At 46.2% G+C, this 18,558-nt stretch overlaps 1 protein-coding gene and 1 long non-coding RNA gene across 4 annotated transcripts in view; both read left to right on the plus strand.

The window, feature by feature from the left end:
- The window catches only part of ZKSCAN1 (zinc finger with KRAB and SCAN domains 1), a 34,332-nt gene continuing 15,774 nt past the window's right edge, over positions 1-18,558 (plus strand). Inside the window, 5 exon segments of one of the 3 annotated variants that reach the window (NM_001194124.2) lie at positions 1-146; positions 8,170-8,683; positions 8,902-9,055; positions 15,057-15,148; positions 15,445-15,571. In NM_001194124.2, coding sequence (NP_001181053.2) covers positions 8,258-8,683; positions 8,902-9,055; positions 15,057-15,148; positions 15,445-15,571 — 799 coding nt within the window. In that variant the 5' untranslated portion in view covers positions 1-146; positions 8,170-8,257. 3 annotated transcript variants of the gene reach the window in all.
- Positions 9,279-14,029, plus strand: LOC144339709 (uncharacterized). Its single transcript, XR_013415066.1, has 2 exons — positions 9,279-9,585; positions 13,209-14,029. It is a non-coding gene; the product is annotated as an uncharacterized LOC144339709 (long non-coding RNA).

An 18,558-nucleotide genomic window follows, 5' to 3' on the forward strand; every position in this document is an offset into this window, starting at 1 on the left:
ACACTTCCGGCCTTTGTGACTCATTGTGTCTGTGTCGAGGCGTCGGGAGGGCCTATATCCGAGTGCGGTGCCATTCGGCCGGCCTGAGCCCCAGAGTCAGCTCCCCTTTCTCGCCCAGCGCCCCCAGGCCGCTCCCGGGGCTCACGGTGAGACTTGGGGCCGGCCTCTGGGGTGGGCGGGCGGGGCCGCAAGGGTGTGTGCGCGAGGGTGGGCTCCGCAGCTGCGGCCCTGGGACCCCCTCCAGGCGGCCCCGGTGTTGTGAGAAGAGAGTCCATGCCCCTGCCTCCTGGCCGGGCCCGGCCGTAGGAAGCATCGCTGTCCTTGGGAGACGTCCCCACCCCACCTCCGGGACCAGGCTGGGAGGGGGCGAGGGTTTCAGTGGCCGAGGGTGCCCGGAGACGTGGGGAGAAGCCGTCTGCGGGACCCTCTCCCGCAGTGTCGTCATCGCCCTTTGGCATTTCTGCAAAGGGGGTCGCGAGCGAACCGACCCCGGTCTTGATTTTTCTGTTCTCCTTTCGTCGCCATTTGCTTTGATTCCGATGAGGTGTTTTTTCCCCACCTGGTTCCTTCGGGACCTTGAGGTGAAATGAGCGGAAGGATGAGAGATGGACACATTTTGAGGTGCCGCATACGTTTCCAGACCTGCCTTTCCTCCTCCTGCCCTCATCACTGAGCTGTGATTAAACAGTATTTGAAGCCTAGTCATAGTGGATAAAGAAGTGATTGGGATCTAGTAGAGATTATATACACCCCACTCTTTCAGCTTGATGGAATGCTTTGAAGGCTTTGGAAAAGATCTGTCCGGGACGTTGGGTGGATTTTTCAATTCTGGATAGTTGCTCTGTTTGACATGGAGTGGGATGAGAAGTGGAGGGAATTTGTGGAAATTGCACTGTGTCACTAGGAGACTGATTAGCTGAGTGACCTTGGATAAGACGAGACACACTAAGTCTTAATTTCGCCATCAATAAAACTAACTGGATTTTCTCAAAAGGCCCTTCCGACTTCGAAATGATTTGGTCAATGTAGTTGAAAAATTAACTACTGTTTAGCTTGACACTCCTCCGTCCCTCCCCTCCCTTTCCTGCAGTGCCCCCGGTACACAATAAGATACTTTCATTATAGAGAGTGGCTGTTCCATGGCCTGCGACCAAAGAAAGCATTTATTGTACGGGCCAGTGCTAGGCGGATTGGAGGCGGTCAATAAATACTTGTTGAATTGAATTGTGGAGAATTCATTGTAACCACATCAACAAAGCACTGTTAGTATATATGCTGAACACATGTGGGGAAATCGCTGTGTTACATAGGTAACCATGGTGATTTGCCCCAGAATGTGTATCCAGGTTTGTATCTTCTCTAAATTACCATATAATATTCTTGTTTATTTCAGGCAGTTTTCACCACTCTTAAAATACTAACGGGGAAGCTAGCTACTTAGTCTTTTGCTCATTCTCGATTTAAAAGCATTTAAAATACAGATAAATAGCGTATTAAATCTAACATTTTCATTCTGTGGGAGTATCAATATTCTTTGAATAACTACATGTATTTTAAGGTAACTTTTTCATATTAAAACATTTGATAGCTCTTTAAAAAAAATGAGTGTAAAGGGCAAAGGGCAATTTATTTAAACTTTTTTTTTCTTTTTTTTTTTTTTTGAGACAGAGTCTTGCTCTGTCGCCCAGGCTAGAGTGCAGTGGTGCAATCTCGGCTCACTGCAACCTCTGCCTCCCGAATTCAAGCGATCCTCCTGCCTCAGCCTCCCGAATAGCTGGGACTACAGGCATGTGCCACAAGGCCTGGCTGATTTTTGTGTTTTTAGTAGAGAGAGAGTTTTGCCATGTTGGCCAGGCTGGTCTCGAACTCCTGATCTCAGGCAATCTGCCCACCTCGGCTTCCCAAAGTGCCGGGATTACAGGCGTGACCCACCGTGTGCCCAGCCTTTATTTACACTTTCAACACTATGCCCTGGAAAAATACTGGGCTGTTTAGAAAACAGCCTTTGAGCTTGTAACTTCAAGCCCTTGTTTAAGAAAATCATTTGTTTATCCTAGGTGAGAACTGGGGTATCCTTAGCTGCTGGGGGTAATTTTATTTAAAGTGGATGGTATGTCAGTATGGTTTTCAGCCCATATTGACCCAGAGGTAGTTTCCTACTATCTGGAACCCCCACCCTACCCCCATTTGACTGATAAGGATACAAAATGCCAGAGAAGTTAAATACCTCACTCAGGGATGTGCCACTTATTGTGGGAGACTAGAATTCAGTTATTGACGCCTGTGCAGCTTTCACTATTACCGGAGTTGTCCCATTGCTTAATCTGAAAATTGGAATGTGCAGGCTGAAAATTGGAATGTACAGTTACATCTTTTAAGCTTATTGAAAAAAATTAAGACATTTCTGTAGTGCCTAGTAAATGCCAGGCACTATTTTAAGTGCTTTATATCTATTACCTCATTTAATCCTCACAGCAACTCTATGGGACAAATGCTGATTTTTACTCCCATTATACAGATGAGGAAACTGACACATAGAGAGGTTAACTTGTTGACTTGCCTAAGGTCATCAACTAGTAAGGGGTGGAGCAGCTTTAATGCTAACCTGAAACTCATCCAGCTAGCCCATGGAACAAATTTGAGGGCAACATTGAATGTAGAATGAACAGGCTTTTAAAAAATAGTAACATTGGGCCAGGCACGGTGGCTCAAGCCTGTAATCACAGCACTTTGGGAGACTGAGGCGGGCGGATCATGAGGTCAGGAGATCGAGACCATCCTGGCTAATATGGTGAAACCCCATCCCTACTAAAAATACAAAAAAAAAAAAAATGACCGGGCGCAGTGGCTCACGCCTGTAATCCCAGCACTTTGGGAGGCACGAGGTCAGAAGATCGAGACCATCCTGGCTAACACGGTGAAACCTCGTCTCTACTAAAAATACAAAAAAATTAGCTGGGCACGGTGGCGGGCGCCTGTAGTCCCAGCTACTCAGGAGGCTGAGGCAGGAGAATGGCATGAACCTGGAAGGTGGAGCTTACAGTGAGCCGAGATCAGGCCACTGCACTCCAGCCTGGGTAACAGAGCAAGACTCCATCTCAAAAAAATAATAATAATAACATTGTCAATTCAGTCAAGGGTATTTTTAAAACAGGCTTGCAAGGAATCATGCGAAGTGGTCTAAGAAGTACAAAGAGGCATGCTCTTGATAATCTAGTTGAGGAAGAAGGCAAGAAAAATTAGAAAGAAACACCGTGAGAAATTACCTAGCAAATGTTTGGTGAAGAGTATTAGGGCATTTTAGAGACAGTAGAGAAGACTCTGTGCTCAGATCATCTGGCAAACCTAAGATAAAACCCAGCCTTTCCACTGCTGTGATGGGTCTTCCCTGGACCCCAGAGTAGGAGCAGAGAGATACTGAGGGTGAGGAGGACGACCTATCCCAGTTGGGGGCAGAGGGAATGTGCCAATATCCGTGTCTATTTCCCCCAGACTCATATCCTCCTTAGAGTTGTGTCCTGTTGATTCCCACTGACCCAAGAAATGTTCTGCTCAATAGCTGAGGCAGGATAAAACTTGCACAGAAGTAGGGATTTCTGGTGGCTGGACTCGCTGTCACACTAGTTCTGCTCAGTTACCATGTTTGAAGATCCCACCTGGTTATGTTGTAGACAGTCCCCACTTGAATCTACTGCTGTGTCTCCTCCCTTTCCCAGGAAGGGCTTCAGTCACATAGTGACCCTCCAGTGAAAACTGGGTAGTAGATGAGCCCCTTTCCTGAGTGATTTTTTATTTTTTTTTCTTCGAGAAAGAGTCTCGCTCTGTCATCCAGGCTGGAGTGCAGTGGCACGATCTCGGTTCACTGCAGCCTCCATCTCCCAGGTTCAAGTGATTCTCCTGCCTCAGCCTCCCGAGTAGCTGAGCTTAACAGGCATGTGCCACACACCCAGCTATTTTTTCTATTTTTAGTAGAAACGGGGTTTCTCCATGTTGGCCAGGCTGGCCTCAAGCTCCTGAGCCCAGGTGATCCACTCTCCTGGGCCTCCCAAAGTGCTGGGATTACAGGCGTGAGCCACCGCACCTGGCCCTGATTGATTCTTCATTGTCAGCTTCATAGGCCTTCATTTTAGGATCTGTATACCCCCCGTGTTAGGTACAAGATAAATTTTGTATCATGGTTAAAGAGTTTAAATTGGGGAGTCACTTTTATTTCAAATTCTGCCTCTACCATGTACTTGCTGGGTGACCTTGGGTAGGTTATTTAATGGCAGTATACCTCATTTATTTTTATTATTATTTTTTTTTTTGAGATGGAGTCTCGCTCTGTTGACCAGGCTGGATTGCAATGGTGCAATCTCGACTCAGTGCAGCCTCCGCCTCCCAGGTTCAAGCGACTCTTCTGCCTCAGCCTCCCAAGTAGCTGGGACTACAGGCGTGCACCACCACACCTGGCTAATTTTTGTATTTTTGGTAAAGACAGGGTTTCTTTATGTTATCCAGGCTGGTCGTGAACTCCTGACCTCAGGTTATCTACCTGCCTTGGCCTCCCAAAGTGCTGGGATGACAGGCATGAGCCACTGCGTTGAGCCTCTCAGTTCTTTACATAGTGAGATAAGTGTAGCTACCTCCTAAGATTGTTATGTGGTCAAGTGAAAATGCTTAAATACCCGGTACCTAGAAAGCACTCAGGAAACGTTGGCTCTTACTGTTATACTTGAGAGGGTTCTTGAACAGCGAGGAGAGGCAAGTGGTGTTTTAGCTTAGCTTTAAAGGATAAATAGGATTTGAAAAGGCAGAGAGGACTCGGTGGGAAGTCCCAGGTGTGGAGTGTGATGTGAGGAAAGGATGGCAGTCAAAATACAAGGCATATATAGGAAATACTGATGAGAGTGCTTTTGTTGCATAGTGAAGGTTTATGGGGGGATTGATGGGAAAAGAAGCTTGAGGGGAAGTTGGGACCGGGCACTGGAGAATATTGACTACAAGGCCATAGAGTTTTAGAAAGAATAATCTGAGAGGTGGATCGTGGTAGAGAAGGGAGAAAATGAAGGCAGGGAGCCAAAGAAAGGAAGCTGGACTTCATGGAACTAGATAAAAAAAATAAATATGGCCTGTAATCCCAGCACTTTGGGAGGCCGAGGCAGGTGGATCACTTGAGGCCAGGAATTTGAGACCAGCCTGGCCAACATGATGAAACCCTGTCTCTACTAAAAGTACAAAAATTAGCCGGGCATGGTGGTTAGTGCATGTAATCCCAGCTACTCGGGAGGCTGAGGCAGGAGAATCACTTGAACCCAAGAGGTGGAGGTTGCAGTGAGCTGAAATCATGCCATTGCACTCCAGCCTGGGCGATAAAGCAAGACTCCGTTAAAAAAAAAAAAAAAAAAAAAAGATTATTTTTGTGCTGTTATATGTACACAATCCCCTTTTCACCAAAATTAAGAATATGGTTAGTGAGAGCCATATAACTAAAAATGCTTTTGCTAGTTTAAAACTCTTGGTTTAACTCATCATGATAAAGCAGTCGAATTGTCTGTTTCTGAAACTTCAATTTGATGCTTAGTTTTGATGGCTGTAGAGGTGAAAAAGATAAATTCAGAAAGATTTGTAGCTTCAGATGGAAGAATCAGTGTCAGTTCTGCTTAGTAACTTGTGATTGATCCAACCCATCAACCATGCTAAATTTTTCCTGTTGAAATTCAAAGAGTATATTCTTACAAACTAATCAGGCGGTAGCATTTTATATTTTTAACAAATAGGCTTAAGACCCACCTGAAATTCTTCATTTGAAAGATTTTCAAACAGGTTAGAAAATATTTCCTAGTCTCACTATGTTGCCCAGGCTGGAGTGCAGTGGCGCAATCTCAGCTTACTGCAACCTCGACCTCCTGGGTTCAAGTGATTCTCCTGCCTCAGCCTCTCAAATAGCTGGGGTTACAGGCACCTGCCACCATGCCCAGTTAATTTTTTGTATTTTTAGTAGAGACGAGGTTTCACGATGATGGCCAGGCTGGTCTTGAACTCCTGACCGCAGGTGACCCCCGCTCCCCTGCTTCAGCCTCCCAAAGTGCTGGGATTATAGGCATGAGCCACTTCACCCAGTCCCAAGTTCCTAAAATGTGAACATAGATGGGTTTTTCCTGGATACTTGATATCACTTTTGGCAGTTAAATTACAGAACAATGGAACCATTTCATACAGCTGTTCTTGTAATTGCTCTTTCTTCACACTTTTTTTAAAAGAAGCTACTTTCTCACTCATTGGTGACTTTTTCTTTGATTTAGATTGACATTGGTTTTTACCTCCTAATGTGGCCAAAACGTTGCTCTAGATAGAAGCTTCATCTGTGCCATTTTCTTGTTGTTCACGTCTGTTTATATTACTAGTATGTCCTGCAATTGCGGTTTCTCTACAAGAATCTTTTTTTTTTTTTTCTTTTCCTAATAGGGCCTTGCTCTGTCACCCAGGCTGGAATGCAGTGGCGTCATCTTAGCTGACTGCAACCTCAAACTTCTGGTCTCATGCAATCCTCCCATCTTAGCCTCCTGAGTAGCTGTGACTGCAGACACGGTCCCCATGCCCAGCTAATTTTTTTTCTTTTTCACAGAGACAAGGTCTTGCTATGTTGCCCAGGCTGGTCTCAAACTCCTGGCCTCAAGCATCCTCCTGCCTCATCCTCCCAAAGGGCTGGAATTATAGGCATGAGCCACCACATCTGGCCACAAGAATCTTTAAAGCTGCTTGTCTCTTTTATGAGAGTAAGATTAGTTAAAGGTGGATTTTTTTTTTCTTTTTTCTTGTTTTGAGACAGAGTCTCGCTCTGTGGCCAGGACGGAGTGCAGTGGCACGATCTTGGCTCACTGCAACCTCAGCCTCCGGGGTTCAAGTGATTATCCTTCCTCAGCCTCCCAAGTAGCTGGGACTACAGGTGTGCGCCACCACGCCCAGCTAATTTTTGTATTTTTAGTGGAGACAGGGTTTCACCATGTTCACCAGGATGGTCTCAATCTCCTGACCTTGTGATCCACCCGCCTTGGGCTCCCAAAGTGCTGGGATTAACAGGCGTGAGCCACCGCGCCCGGCCAAAGCTAGATTTAGAAATCCATTATTTCACATAACTGGTCTCAGATAAACCGGGCTACATCCCAGTGTCTAAAATGAACAACACCTGTGACAGGTCAGCACAGACTAAGTAAGAGTATTAGTGTCAATTTGTTAAATATGGCTTAATTTCTCTCACTTTTAAGATACAGACATTCTGATTATTTTCTTTCTGTATCCCTTGCAGATCATCTTGTATTTTGGAAACCACAATTTAGACTGCCCAAGGCACCCATAAAAATAGTAAAAGTAGCTGGATGGTACAAAAGTAGGTCCCAGGGCTTCAAATTTGGTTGAATATTGACTCCAGTAGGCAGCCACCTGCTACTGAGCAAACCTAACCCCAGTTATGTCATCTGTAAAACGGCACTTAACAGTTTGGCCGACCTGCTAGGGCTGTTGTGGGGACAAAAGAAGATGGTGCATGTACTGCTTTAAGCCTGGCACCTGCCACTCTGTTAACATTCAGCTCTCTGGGCTGGGCACTGTCAATGCTCTGTTTCGTAACCTGCTGTCCACCTGCAGGTAAATCACTCTGACTCCAGGCAAACACCCTGAGGGTGGAGTTGGCCCGTTTGAGGTTTCTGATTGCAAATCTTGATATATGAAGTGACAGTGGAGACTGTAGTGTTTTACTCTATTTTTTAGGATTTTTTTTTTTTTTTTTTGACAGAGTTTAACTTCTTGTGTCCCAGGCAGGGAATACAGTGGCATAATCTCGGCTCACTACAACCTCTGCCTCCTGGGTTCAAGCAATTCTCCTGCCTCAGCTTCCCGAGTAGCTGGGATTACAGGCACCCGCCACCACACCCGGCTAAGTTTTGTATTTTTAGTAGAGATGGAGTTTCACCATGTTGGCCAGGCTGGTCTCGAACTCCTGACCTCAGGTGATCCGCCTGCCTCGGCCTCCCAGAGTGCTGGGATTACAGGCGTGAGCCACCACCCCTGGCCTCAGGAGCGTTCTGATAGTGCTTCAATGTGTTGCCTCCTATGAAGTGTTAGCAGCACAGATCACTTTTTATAAAGGTACTACAAAGGTACTAATGACTTTTTTTTTTTATACTTCAGGAATAGTACAGAAACACATCATAAAACCTCCCAGGACATAAAGGTGAGCACAGACCCTGTTTGGATCAAGTCAGTTCCTGGAGCCTGAATGATGACTGCTGAATCACGGGAAGCCACGGGTCTATCCCCACAGGCTGCACAGGAGAAGGATGGTATCGTAATAGTGAAGGTGGAAGAGGAAGATGAGGAAGACCACGTGTGGGGGCAGGATTCTAGCCTACAGGACACGCCTCCTCCAGACCCGGAGATATTCCGTCAACGCTTCAGGCGCTTCTGTTACCAGAACACTTTTGGACCCCGAGAGGCTCTCAGTCGACTGAAGGAACTTTGTCATCAGTGGCTGCGGCCAGAAATCAATACCAAGGAGCAGATCCTGGAGCTGCTGGTGCTGGAGCAGTTTCTTTCCATCCTGCCCAAGGAGCTCCAGGTCTGGCTGCAGGAATACCGCCCCGATAGTGGAGAGGAGGCTGTGACCCTTCTAGAAGACTTGGAGCTTGATTTATCAGGACAACAGGTAAAAAGAGGTGAAACCTGTTATGTGTGAGCAGGACACAGACGTTGAAAGTAGAGCCAAAAATATTGGCAGTCTTTAGGTCATTAGGTAGTCACTCTGTCTAAAAAATGTTCTGTCTTTCTCCCTGCATCCACTGGCATACTCATGGTCTGTTTTTAAATATTGTAGTTCCCATTTACAGAGTGATTTACCCACAAGCCCAACCTGTCTGTCTTCAGGTCCCAGGTCAAGTTCATGGACCTGAGATGCTCGCAAGGGGGATGGTGCCTCTGGATCCAGTTCAGGAGTCCTCGAGCTTTGACCTTCATCACGAGGCCACCCAGTCCCACTTCAAACATTCATCTCGGAAACCCCGCCTCTTACAGTCACGAGGTAAGAAGCAAGGTTTCATTTGGGGGAAGGGAAATGATTCAGGACGAGAGTCTTCTTTGTGCTGCTGAGTGCCTGTGATGAAGAAGCACATTAGGCCTGGGCAACATAGCGAGACCCTATCTCTACAAAAAGTAGAAAAATTGGCCAGGTGCGGTGGCTCACGCCTGTAGTCTCAGCACTTTGAGAGGCCAAGGTGGGCGGATCACAAGGTCAGGAGATCGAGACCATCCTGGCCAACATGGGGAAACCCCATCTCTACTAAAAATACAAAAAATTAGCCGGGCGTGGTGGCGGACGCCTGTAATCCTCAGGAGGCTGAGGCAGGAGAATGGCGTGAATCTGGAGGTGGAACTTGCAATGAGGCGAGATCGCACCACTGCACTCCAGCCTGGGTGACAGAGTAAGACTCCGTCTCTCAAAAAAAAAAAAAATAGAAAAATTAGCCGGGTATGGTGACACACACCTGTGATTCCAGCTACTCAGGAGGCTGAGGTGGGAGGATTGCTTGAGCCCAGGAGGTTGAGGCTGCAGTGAGCTGTAATCACGCCACTGTACTCCAACCTGGGCAACAGAGCAAGGAACCTGTCTCAAAAGCTACTTACAGAAAAGAATTAGCCTGGGCATGGTAGCTCACACCTGTAATCCCAGCACTTTGGGAGGCTGAGGCAGGCAGATCACTTGAGGTTAAGAGTTTGAGACCAGCCTGACCAACATGGTGAAACCCTGTCTCTACTAAAAATATGAAAATTAGTCAGGCATGTTGGTGCATGCCTGTAATCCCAGCTACTCGGAGGCTAAGGCAAGAGAATCACTTGAACCCGGGAGGTAGAGGTTGCAGTGAATCGAGAACCCACCACTGAGCTCTAGCCTGGGTGATAGAGTGAGACTCTGTCTTATAAATAAATAAATTAATTAATTAAAAATTTTTTAAAAAGCTGCATGCTTGTTTTTTGTTGTTAGTTATTTTATATTGTTGTCATTATTCCCAAATATTGGGGAAAATGCAACTTACAGACCAATCTCAGGAGTTAAGTTACTACGAAGGCAAATGAACTATGCATAATGAACCTAGTAGACATTATTTATTGAATTATCAGCATTCCAGGTGTCCAGCACATTTTTAATAGGAAAGTTTTGGGAACAGATGTTATTATTTCCAGCCTAGGTTTTAAAGCACTCTAGTATGTCATAAATTATCTTCAAAAGGATCAGAAATCTTGTTTAAAGATCTATTTTATTTAAAATATATAAAAATAATCACTGCACTCCAGCCTGGGTGACAGAGTGAGATTCTGTCTCAAAAAAAAAAAAAAAACTATAGCATCAGTCTTTTCTAGGTTATTTTCAGAAATTTCAAACAATGAGAAAGAATGAAAAAACTTTTGAGGGGAGTTGAGGAACATGAAAAAAGATCATTTCACAGTCTTTTTTTTTTTTTTTTTTGAGACGGAGTCTCGCTCTGTCGCCCGGGCTGGAGTGCAGTGGTGCCATCTCAGCTCACTACAAGCTCCGCCTCCCGGGTTTACGCCATTCTCCTGCCTCAGCCTCCCGAGTAGCTGGGACTATAGGCGCCCACCACCTCGCCCGGCTAGCTTTTTGTATTTTTTCGTAGAGACGGGGTTTCACTGTGTTAGCCAGGATGGTCTCGATCTCCTGACCTCGTGATCCGCCTGCCTCGGCCTCCCAAAGTGCTGGGATTACAGGCTTGAGCCACCGCGCCCGGCCCACAGTCTTATAAATAAAAAGTCAAGTTGTTTTTTCCCTTTGATGGAAAAATGTAATATCATTATCCAATTTTAAAATCAAAGTGTGTGCATAGAATGTCTGTAAAAACAAGGAAATGCTAAAAGTACAGTCATTTATCACTTAATGGCAGGGATATGTTATGGTAAGTGCAATGTGAAGTGATTTTGTTATGCGAACATCATAAAGTATACTTACACAAACCTGGATGGTCTAGCCTACTGCACACCTAGGCTACAGACCTGTACAGTATGTTACTGTACTAAACACTGTAGGGAATTTAACACAGTGGTAAGTATTTGTGTATCTAAACATAGAAAAAGTAAAAACCGAGTATAAAAGATTTTTAGTCCTGGCACGGTGGCTTACGCTTGTAATCCCAGCACTTTGGGAGGCCGAGGTGGGTGGATCACTTGAGGTTAGGAGTTTGTGACCAGCCTGGCCAACAGGGTAAAGCCCAGTCTCTACTGAAAATACAAAAATTGGCTGAGCACAGTGGCTCACACCTATAATCCCAGCGCTTTGGGTGGCCAAGGCAGGTGGATCACCTGAGGTCAAGAGTTCGAGACCAGCCTGACCAACATGGAGAAACCCCGTCTTTACTAAAAATACAAAATTAGCCAGGCATGATGGCACATGCCTGTAATCCCAGCTACTTGGGAGGCTGAGGCAGGAGAATCACTTGAACCCGGGCAGCAGAGGTTGCAGTGAGCTGAGATCACGCCATCATCACGCCATCAAACTCTAGCCTGAGCAACAAGAGCGAAACTAGTCTCAAAAAAAAAAATATATATATATATATATACACACACACCTGTATGGAACACTTATCCGTGAACAGAGCTTGCAGGACCGGAAGTTGCTCTGGATGAGTCAGTGAGTGGTGAGTGAATGTGAAAGCCTAGGACATTACACTACCGTAGACTCTAGAAACACTGTACACTTAGGCTACACTGAATTTATCTCAAAAATTTTTGTTTCTTCAATTTCTAAAAATATGAAAATCAGCCAGGTATGGTGGCTCATGGCTTAATCCCAGCACTTTGGGAGGCCAAGGCAGACGGATCACTTGAGACCAGGAGTCTGAGACTGGTCTGGCCAACATAGTGAAACTCCATCTCTACAAAATACAAAAAATTAGCCAGGCGTGGTGGTGCACGCCTGTAATTCCAGTTACTCAGGAGACTGAGGCACAAGAATCACTTGAACGTGGTAGGTAGAGGTTGCGGTGAGCCGAGATTGCACCACTGCACTGCAGCCTGGGTGACAGAGTGACACTCTGTCTCAGAAAAATAAATAAATAAATAAATAAATAAATAAAAATTAGCTTACTGTAACTTTTTTTACTTTATGAACTTTTTGGGTTTTTTTTAACTTTTTGACTGTTGTAATAACACATAACTCAAAACACAAACATGTTGCACAGCTGTACAAAAACATTTTTTTATTCTCCTATAAGGGTTTTTCTAGTTAAAAAAATTTTATTTTATACTTTTTAAACTTTTTTGTTAAAAATTCATACACACTCCAGTCTGGGCAACAGAGCAAAAGTCCGTCTCAAAAAAAAAAAAAAAGGCCAGGCGCAGTGGCTCATGCCTGTAATCCCAGCACTTTGGGAGGCCAAGGTAGGCAAATCACTTGAGGTTAGGAGTTCGAGACTAGCGTGGCTAACATGGCGAAACTCTGTCTCTACTAAAAATACAAAAATTAGCTGGTTTTGGTGGCATACACCTATAATCACAGCTACTCAAGAGGCTGAGGCACAAGAACGCTTGAACCCGGGAGGCGGAGCTTGCAGTGAGCCGAGATTGCATCACTGCACTCCAGCCTGGGCGACAGAGTGAGACTCCGTCTCAAAAACAAAACAAAACAAAAAAACACGCACCATGATGTTTAACTCCACCACTGTTGATGTCCTTATAAGTTTTCTCCACACTCCACAAGCAGAAGTCACAGGGGGGTGACCTCAGGAAACTGGAGAGGATATTCATGGTCTTAAGCACTTGATTATAGAGTTTAGGTTGCCAGAGTAACAATTTCAAAGACCCTGGCACACACAGTTACTCTTTAGTAAATAGTTCTTAAATGAACTGAGACATGTACATTTATTCTCAATTTCCTCTTTGTCTTGTTTTTCAGAGTGTTTCCTAACTCTCAGAAGGTTAAAAAATTAACTACTTGGGGCCGGGCGCGGTGGCTCAAGCCTGTAATCCCAGCACTTTGGGAGGCCGAGACGGGCGGATCACGAGGTCAGGAGATCGAGACCATCCTGGCTAACACGGTGAAACCCCGTCTCTACTAAGAAATACAAAAAAAAAATTGCCGGGCGAGGTGGCGGGTGCCTGTAGTCCCAGCTACTCGGGAGGCTGAGGCCGGAGAATGGCGTAAACCCGGGAAGCGGCGCTTGCAGTGAGCTGAGATCCGGCCACTGCACTCCAGCCTGGGCTACAGAGCGAGACTCCGTCTCAAAAAAAAAAAAAAAAAAAAAATTAAGTACTTGGGACCAGGCACAGTGACTCATGCCTGTAGTCCCAGCACTTTGGGAGGCTGAGGCGGGCAGATCATAAGGTCAAGAGATGGAGACCATCCTGGCCAACATGGTGAAACCCCATCTCTACTAAAAATACAAAAATTATCTGAGCATGGTGGCAGATGCCTGTAGTCCCAGCTACTCGGGAGGCTGAGGCAGGAGAATCGCTTGAACCCAGGAGGTGGAGGTTGCAGTGAGCCAAGATCACACCACTGCATGCCAGCCTGGGTGATAGAATGAAACTCCGTCTCAAAAAAAAAAAAAACCGTACTTGGTTGGGTGCGATGGCTTACATCTGTAATCCCAGCATTTTGGGAGACCAAGGTGGGAGGATCACTTGAGCCCAGGAGGTCAAGGCTGCAGTGAGACATGTTTGAGCACTGCATTCCAACCTGGGTGACAGCCCATTTTATTATTGTATGGTTTGAAATAGGTACAAAGTTTGGTCATTCCGTTTCAAATTCATTTCTCAAATATACTTGTATCTCACTAACATCATCTGTCTACCAGTAACATTTCCAAATCTAATAGTACTTGGCAAGAGGTGGGGAGGGGGTTAAATTGTACAATTTAAAATTTTCCTAATTCTTATGCATCACAGTTATTGTGATCATATGATAATGTTAAACTTTTGTCTCTCAGCATTTGAACCATGCATACATCTTATCAAAAAACAAAACAAACAAACAAAAAAAACAGTATTTATTGTGGCCAAGTGAGGGAGAAAAGTAGAGGGACAAAAAGTGGCAAAAACTTAGCCAGAGGTGGCCGGACGCAGTGGCTAACACTTGTAATCCCAGCACTTTGGGAGGCCGAGGCGGGCAGATCACCTAAGGTCAGGAGTTTGAGACCAGCCTGACCAACATGGAGGAACCCCGCCCCTACTAAAAATACAAAATTAGCCAGGCATGGTGGCGCGCCTGTAGTCCCAGCTACTCTGGAGGCTGAGGCAGGAGGATCTCTTGAACCCGGGAGCCGAAGGTTGCGGTGAGCTGAGATCGCATAATTGCACTCCAGCCTGGGCAACAAGGACAAAAGTCTGTCTCAAAAAAAAAAAAAAGAAACCTAGAGCTAAGGAGACCTCCTTACTTCCCTCCCTTTCTGGATATTGCTACTAAAGTGTTTTTTTTTGGCGGGGGGGTTTTCATTGAGTCATTGAGACGGGGTCTCACTCTGTCATCCAGGCTGGAGTGCGTGATCATAGCTCACTGCAGCCTCGACCCCTTGGACTCAAGCGATCCTCCCGCCTCAGCAGCCACTGAAGATTTTAAAGCTGTGTTGTGTTTTCTACAAGTGTAGACATAAATGGGATTCTCATATCCTGGTATCGTTCCTTGGACTGGAGGAAATTAGGAGCCAGACTTGAGTCATGGGCTGAAGGTACCCACTTTCATAGCTGAGAATAGGAACCTGGGTTCCCATCCTGGCTCTGCCACTGGGAATGTGACATTAGGGAAGTCATTTGCACTCTCAAAGACTCAGTTTCCCCTTCTTTAAAATAAAAGGGTTGGACCAGGTGATTAGGACCCTTTTATGACTCCTGGTCAGGAGTAGAGGTCTTGGGAAAACTGAGGCCCTGTGTTCTCTCATTTGTGTTGTCTGGAATTCTCTGTTTGGGACCTAAACATTGAACAGTGGCTGGTGCAGGAAGGAATGTGCCCCGAGCCCTTCCTTGAGCAAGGCTCAGAGCAGAGCTGATTTACTCACAGCCCCTTTCTCCTCCCCCAGCTCTTCCTGCTGCCCATGTTCCTGCTCCCCTTCATGAGGGTAGTCCCAGAGACCAAGGGATGGCATCTGCACTATTCACAGCGGATTCCCAGGTGAGCTGTGGCCCCTCTGCTCTCCTGAGTCCCCAGCATCTGCCTCTGTTCCTGAGCTCTCTTCGTGGTCTCCACAGGCCACTCTGGATGCCCCTGCTCTCAAAGAAGCCCCAACCCTGTCCCCTCCTTTTAGCATCTTTCTACCACAAACTTCCCCCCACCCCCAGGTTCTGGCCACCCTTTTCTTCCCAGCATCCTGTAGCTTTGCAGCCACCTCTGTTCCTGACTCCAGGTTTGAGCAATGGGATTGTCCCTGAGTTTGGGGGGAAATGACTGTTTGTCTCCTGTTATTTCAGGCAATGGTGAAGATTGAGGACATGGCTGTGTCCCTCATTCTGGAGGAATGGGGATGTCAGAATCTGGCTCGGAGGAATCTCAGCAGGGACCACAGGCAGGAGAATTATGGGAGCACATTTCCCCAGGGTAAGACGGATGCAGGCTTACTGTCTGGTAAGATGGTTTTGTCTCTGTGTGTTAGCTGTGGAATCTCTGATGTGTTCAACTGGGTGTTGGTGAGGAGTTAGAGACTACCTACCCCCCCACTTTTTTTTTTTTTTTTTTTTTTTGAGATGGAGTCTCACTCTGCCGCCCAAACTGGAGTGCAGTGGCCGGATCTCAACTCACTGCAAGCTCCACCTCCCGGGTTTACGCCATTCTCCTGCCTCAGCCTCCTGAGTAGCTGGGACTACAGGCACCCGCCACCTCACCCGGCTAGTTTTTTGTATTTTTAGTAGAGACGGGGTTTCACCGTGTTAGCCAGGATGCTCTCGATCTCCTGACCTCGTGATCTGCCCGTCTCGGCCTCCCAAAGTGCTGGGATTACAGGCTTGAGCCACCGTGCCCGGCCCCTACCCCCTTTTTTAGACCAGATGGAGAGTGAGAATGTTTGTGTTCATTTAACTCCAAAAGCATGGTACTGTGACCCTGATTCCAGGTGGGTTTTTTATCGCTAGGTAGTTTTCGCTCTTTAGAATCAGAAATAATTGCATTCCAAGTCCTCACCTCTTCAGCCACTCAGTTGCCTGGAAGGCAGTTCTGCTCCGTTGCCATGGATTACAGTTTAGGTGCCTCTGTCGGGGGAATATCTCTTTCCTAGCAGAGATGACCAGGCGAACTGATCATCCGTCTAATCCCAACCCATTGTCCTGGTACTACATTCCCGAAACTACCAAACATCCTTCTGTTGGCTTTCTGTCTTCTTCCATTCTGTGTGATTAGTGTGATTCCAATACACTGCTTTGTATAATTCCACGAACTTGCACCTGGACTGTCCTTGTGATGAGGATTCCCAGCTTCCAAACTTAATGGTGATTTTCTATGAAGAGCTCTGGGTCCTGGATGTGTAGTAAGAACAAGGAAGTTCAAGGGGCATCAGCCAGATAAGACAAGGTGACACTGTTGGCAGACATTTCCATTTGTCTCTGCTGGATCTTAACCCCTCAGGACAGTGCTGCAAGGAAGCCCTCACGTGAGTACAGTAATAGGGAGGTCCGCAGCAAGCTTCTACCTGGAGAGGGCAAAGGGAGTGTGAATACAGCGTGAACATGAAGGATGTTACTAATGAAACATCAAGTTCTGTTTTTGATCAGGCATACATGGGGCTTACAATTTCTCTTGGTACTTGCTCTTTGTGCTGGATGAATTTTTTTTTTTTTTTTTTTTTTTTTTTTTTGAGACAGGGTCTTGCTGTTTCCCAGGCTGGCATGCAGTGCTGCGATCACAGCTTGCTGCAGCCTTGACCTCCCAGGCTCAAGCAATCCTCCCACCTCAGCTTCCCAAGTAGCTGGGACTACAGGCATGCATCACCATGCCCAGCTAATTTTTGCCTTTTTTGTAGAGAAGAGGTTTCGCCATGTTGCCTAGGCTGGTCTGAAACCCTTGGGATAAAGCGATCCACCTGTCTCCGCTTCCCGGAGTTCTGGGATTTAACAGGATCGAACCACTGCACCTGGTCTCCAGCATTGTTTTCTGTTACTTTTTCATTCTTAGTTATTCTGTGTCAGTCAGTGAAGGGTTTAATTATTTATACTAATGTTGTAACCACCTTTTTCACCTACTCCTCTGTTACTTGAGCACTGTCAGCTCTGTGCTCCTCTCCCTGGTGGAGAGAAACTATTCCATGTGTCTGACGGTTCCTGTAGCCTGCCAGGTTCAAAACAAGTTCCTTGGCCAGGCACACCGGCTCACACTTGTAATCCCAATACTTGAGGAGGCTGTGGCAGGAGGATCGCTTGAAGCCGGGAGTTCAGGACCAGCATGGGCAATATAGCAAGACCACTGTCTCTACAAAAAATTTTAAAACTTAGCCAGGCAGGGTGGTGCAGGCCTGTAGTGCCAGCTGCTTGGGAGGCTGAGGCAGGAGGATCACTTGAGCCCAGGAGATTGAGGCTGCAGTGAGCTGTGCTCATGCCACTGTACTCCAGCCTGGGTGACAGAACAAGACCCTGTCTGAAAAACAAAAACAAAACAAAGTTTCTTGACCGGGCGCGGTGGCTCAAGCCTGTAATCGCAGCACTTTGGGAGGCCGAGACGGGCGGATCACGAGGTCAGGAGATCGAGACCATCCTGGCTAACACGGTGAAACCCCGTCTCTATTAAAAAAAATACAAAAAAACTAGCCAGGCGTGGTGGCGGGCGCCTGTAGTCCCAGCTACTCGGGAGGCTGAGGCAGGAGAATGGCGTAAACCCGGGAGGTGGAGCTTGCAGTGAGCTGAGATCTGGCCACTGCACTCCAGCCTGGGCAACAGAGCGAGACTCCGTCTCAAAAAACAAAACAAAACAAAGTTTCTTGTTTGCCTGTTAATCATCAGCTTGTTGATAGAAAACTCATAGAACTGGAGAAATATTTACTTTTCCTTTTTAAACTGTATTCCTTTCTGCTAATACCACTAATCATTTTCTGTGAAAGACCTGTTCTTTTTTTGAACTTACGAATACTTGTTAGAAATGGAACATGATGTTTTAAATGTATACATAAACCTTCCAGTTAATTATCAGGTGATCCAGTGGTAGACCTGTGACCTCTGAAGGCTCCTGCTTCTCATCCCTTCCCTCCTGCCATGACTTGTTCTCTTCCCTCTACTCATTCCCCTTGTGTCTGTTTCTTCCCGTCCTCTCCCCATGTTCCCTCTGTTGTCATTTCCCCTTACTCTCCACTCTTTACCTGTGCTCTCATTTTCCAGATTTTTGTTGTTCCAAAATTAGGACAACAGATCTTTCTGTTGTCCCAGTTTTTCCCCTTGTTTTTCTCCTATTTTACTCCAATTAATATTTTTTTTTTTCTGTTTTTTTTGTTTTTTGTTTTTTGAGACGGAGTCTCGCTCTGTCGCCCAGGCTGGAGTGCAGTGGCGCGATCTCGGCTCACTGCAAGCTCCGCCTCCTGGGTTTACGCCATTCTCCTGCCTCAGCCT

Source organism: Macaca mulatta, chromosome 3, assembly GCF_049350105.2.
Source record: "Macaca mulatta isolate MMU2019108-1 chromosome 3, T2T-MMU8v2.0, whole genome shotgun sequence".
NCBI classification, from domain to species: domain Eukaryota; kingdom Metazoa; phylum Chordata; class Mammalia; order Primates; family Cercopithecidae; genus Macaca; species Macaca mulatta.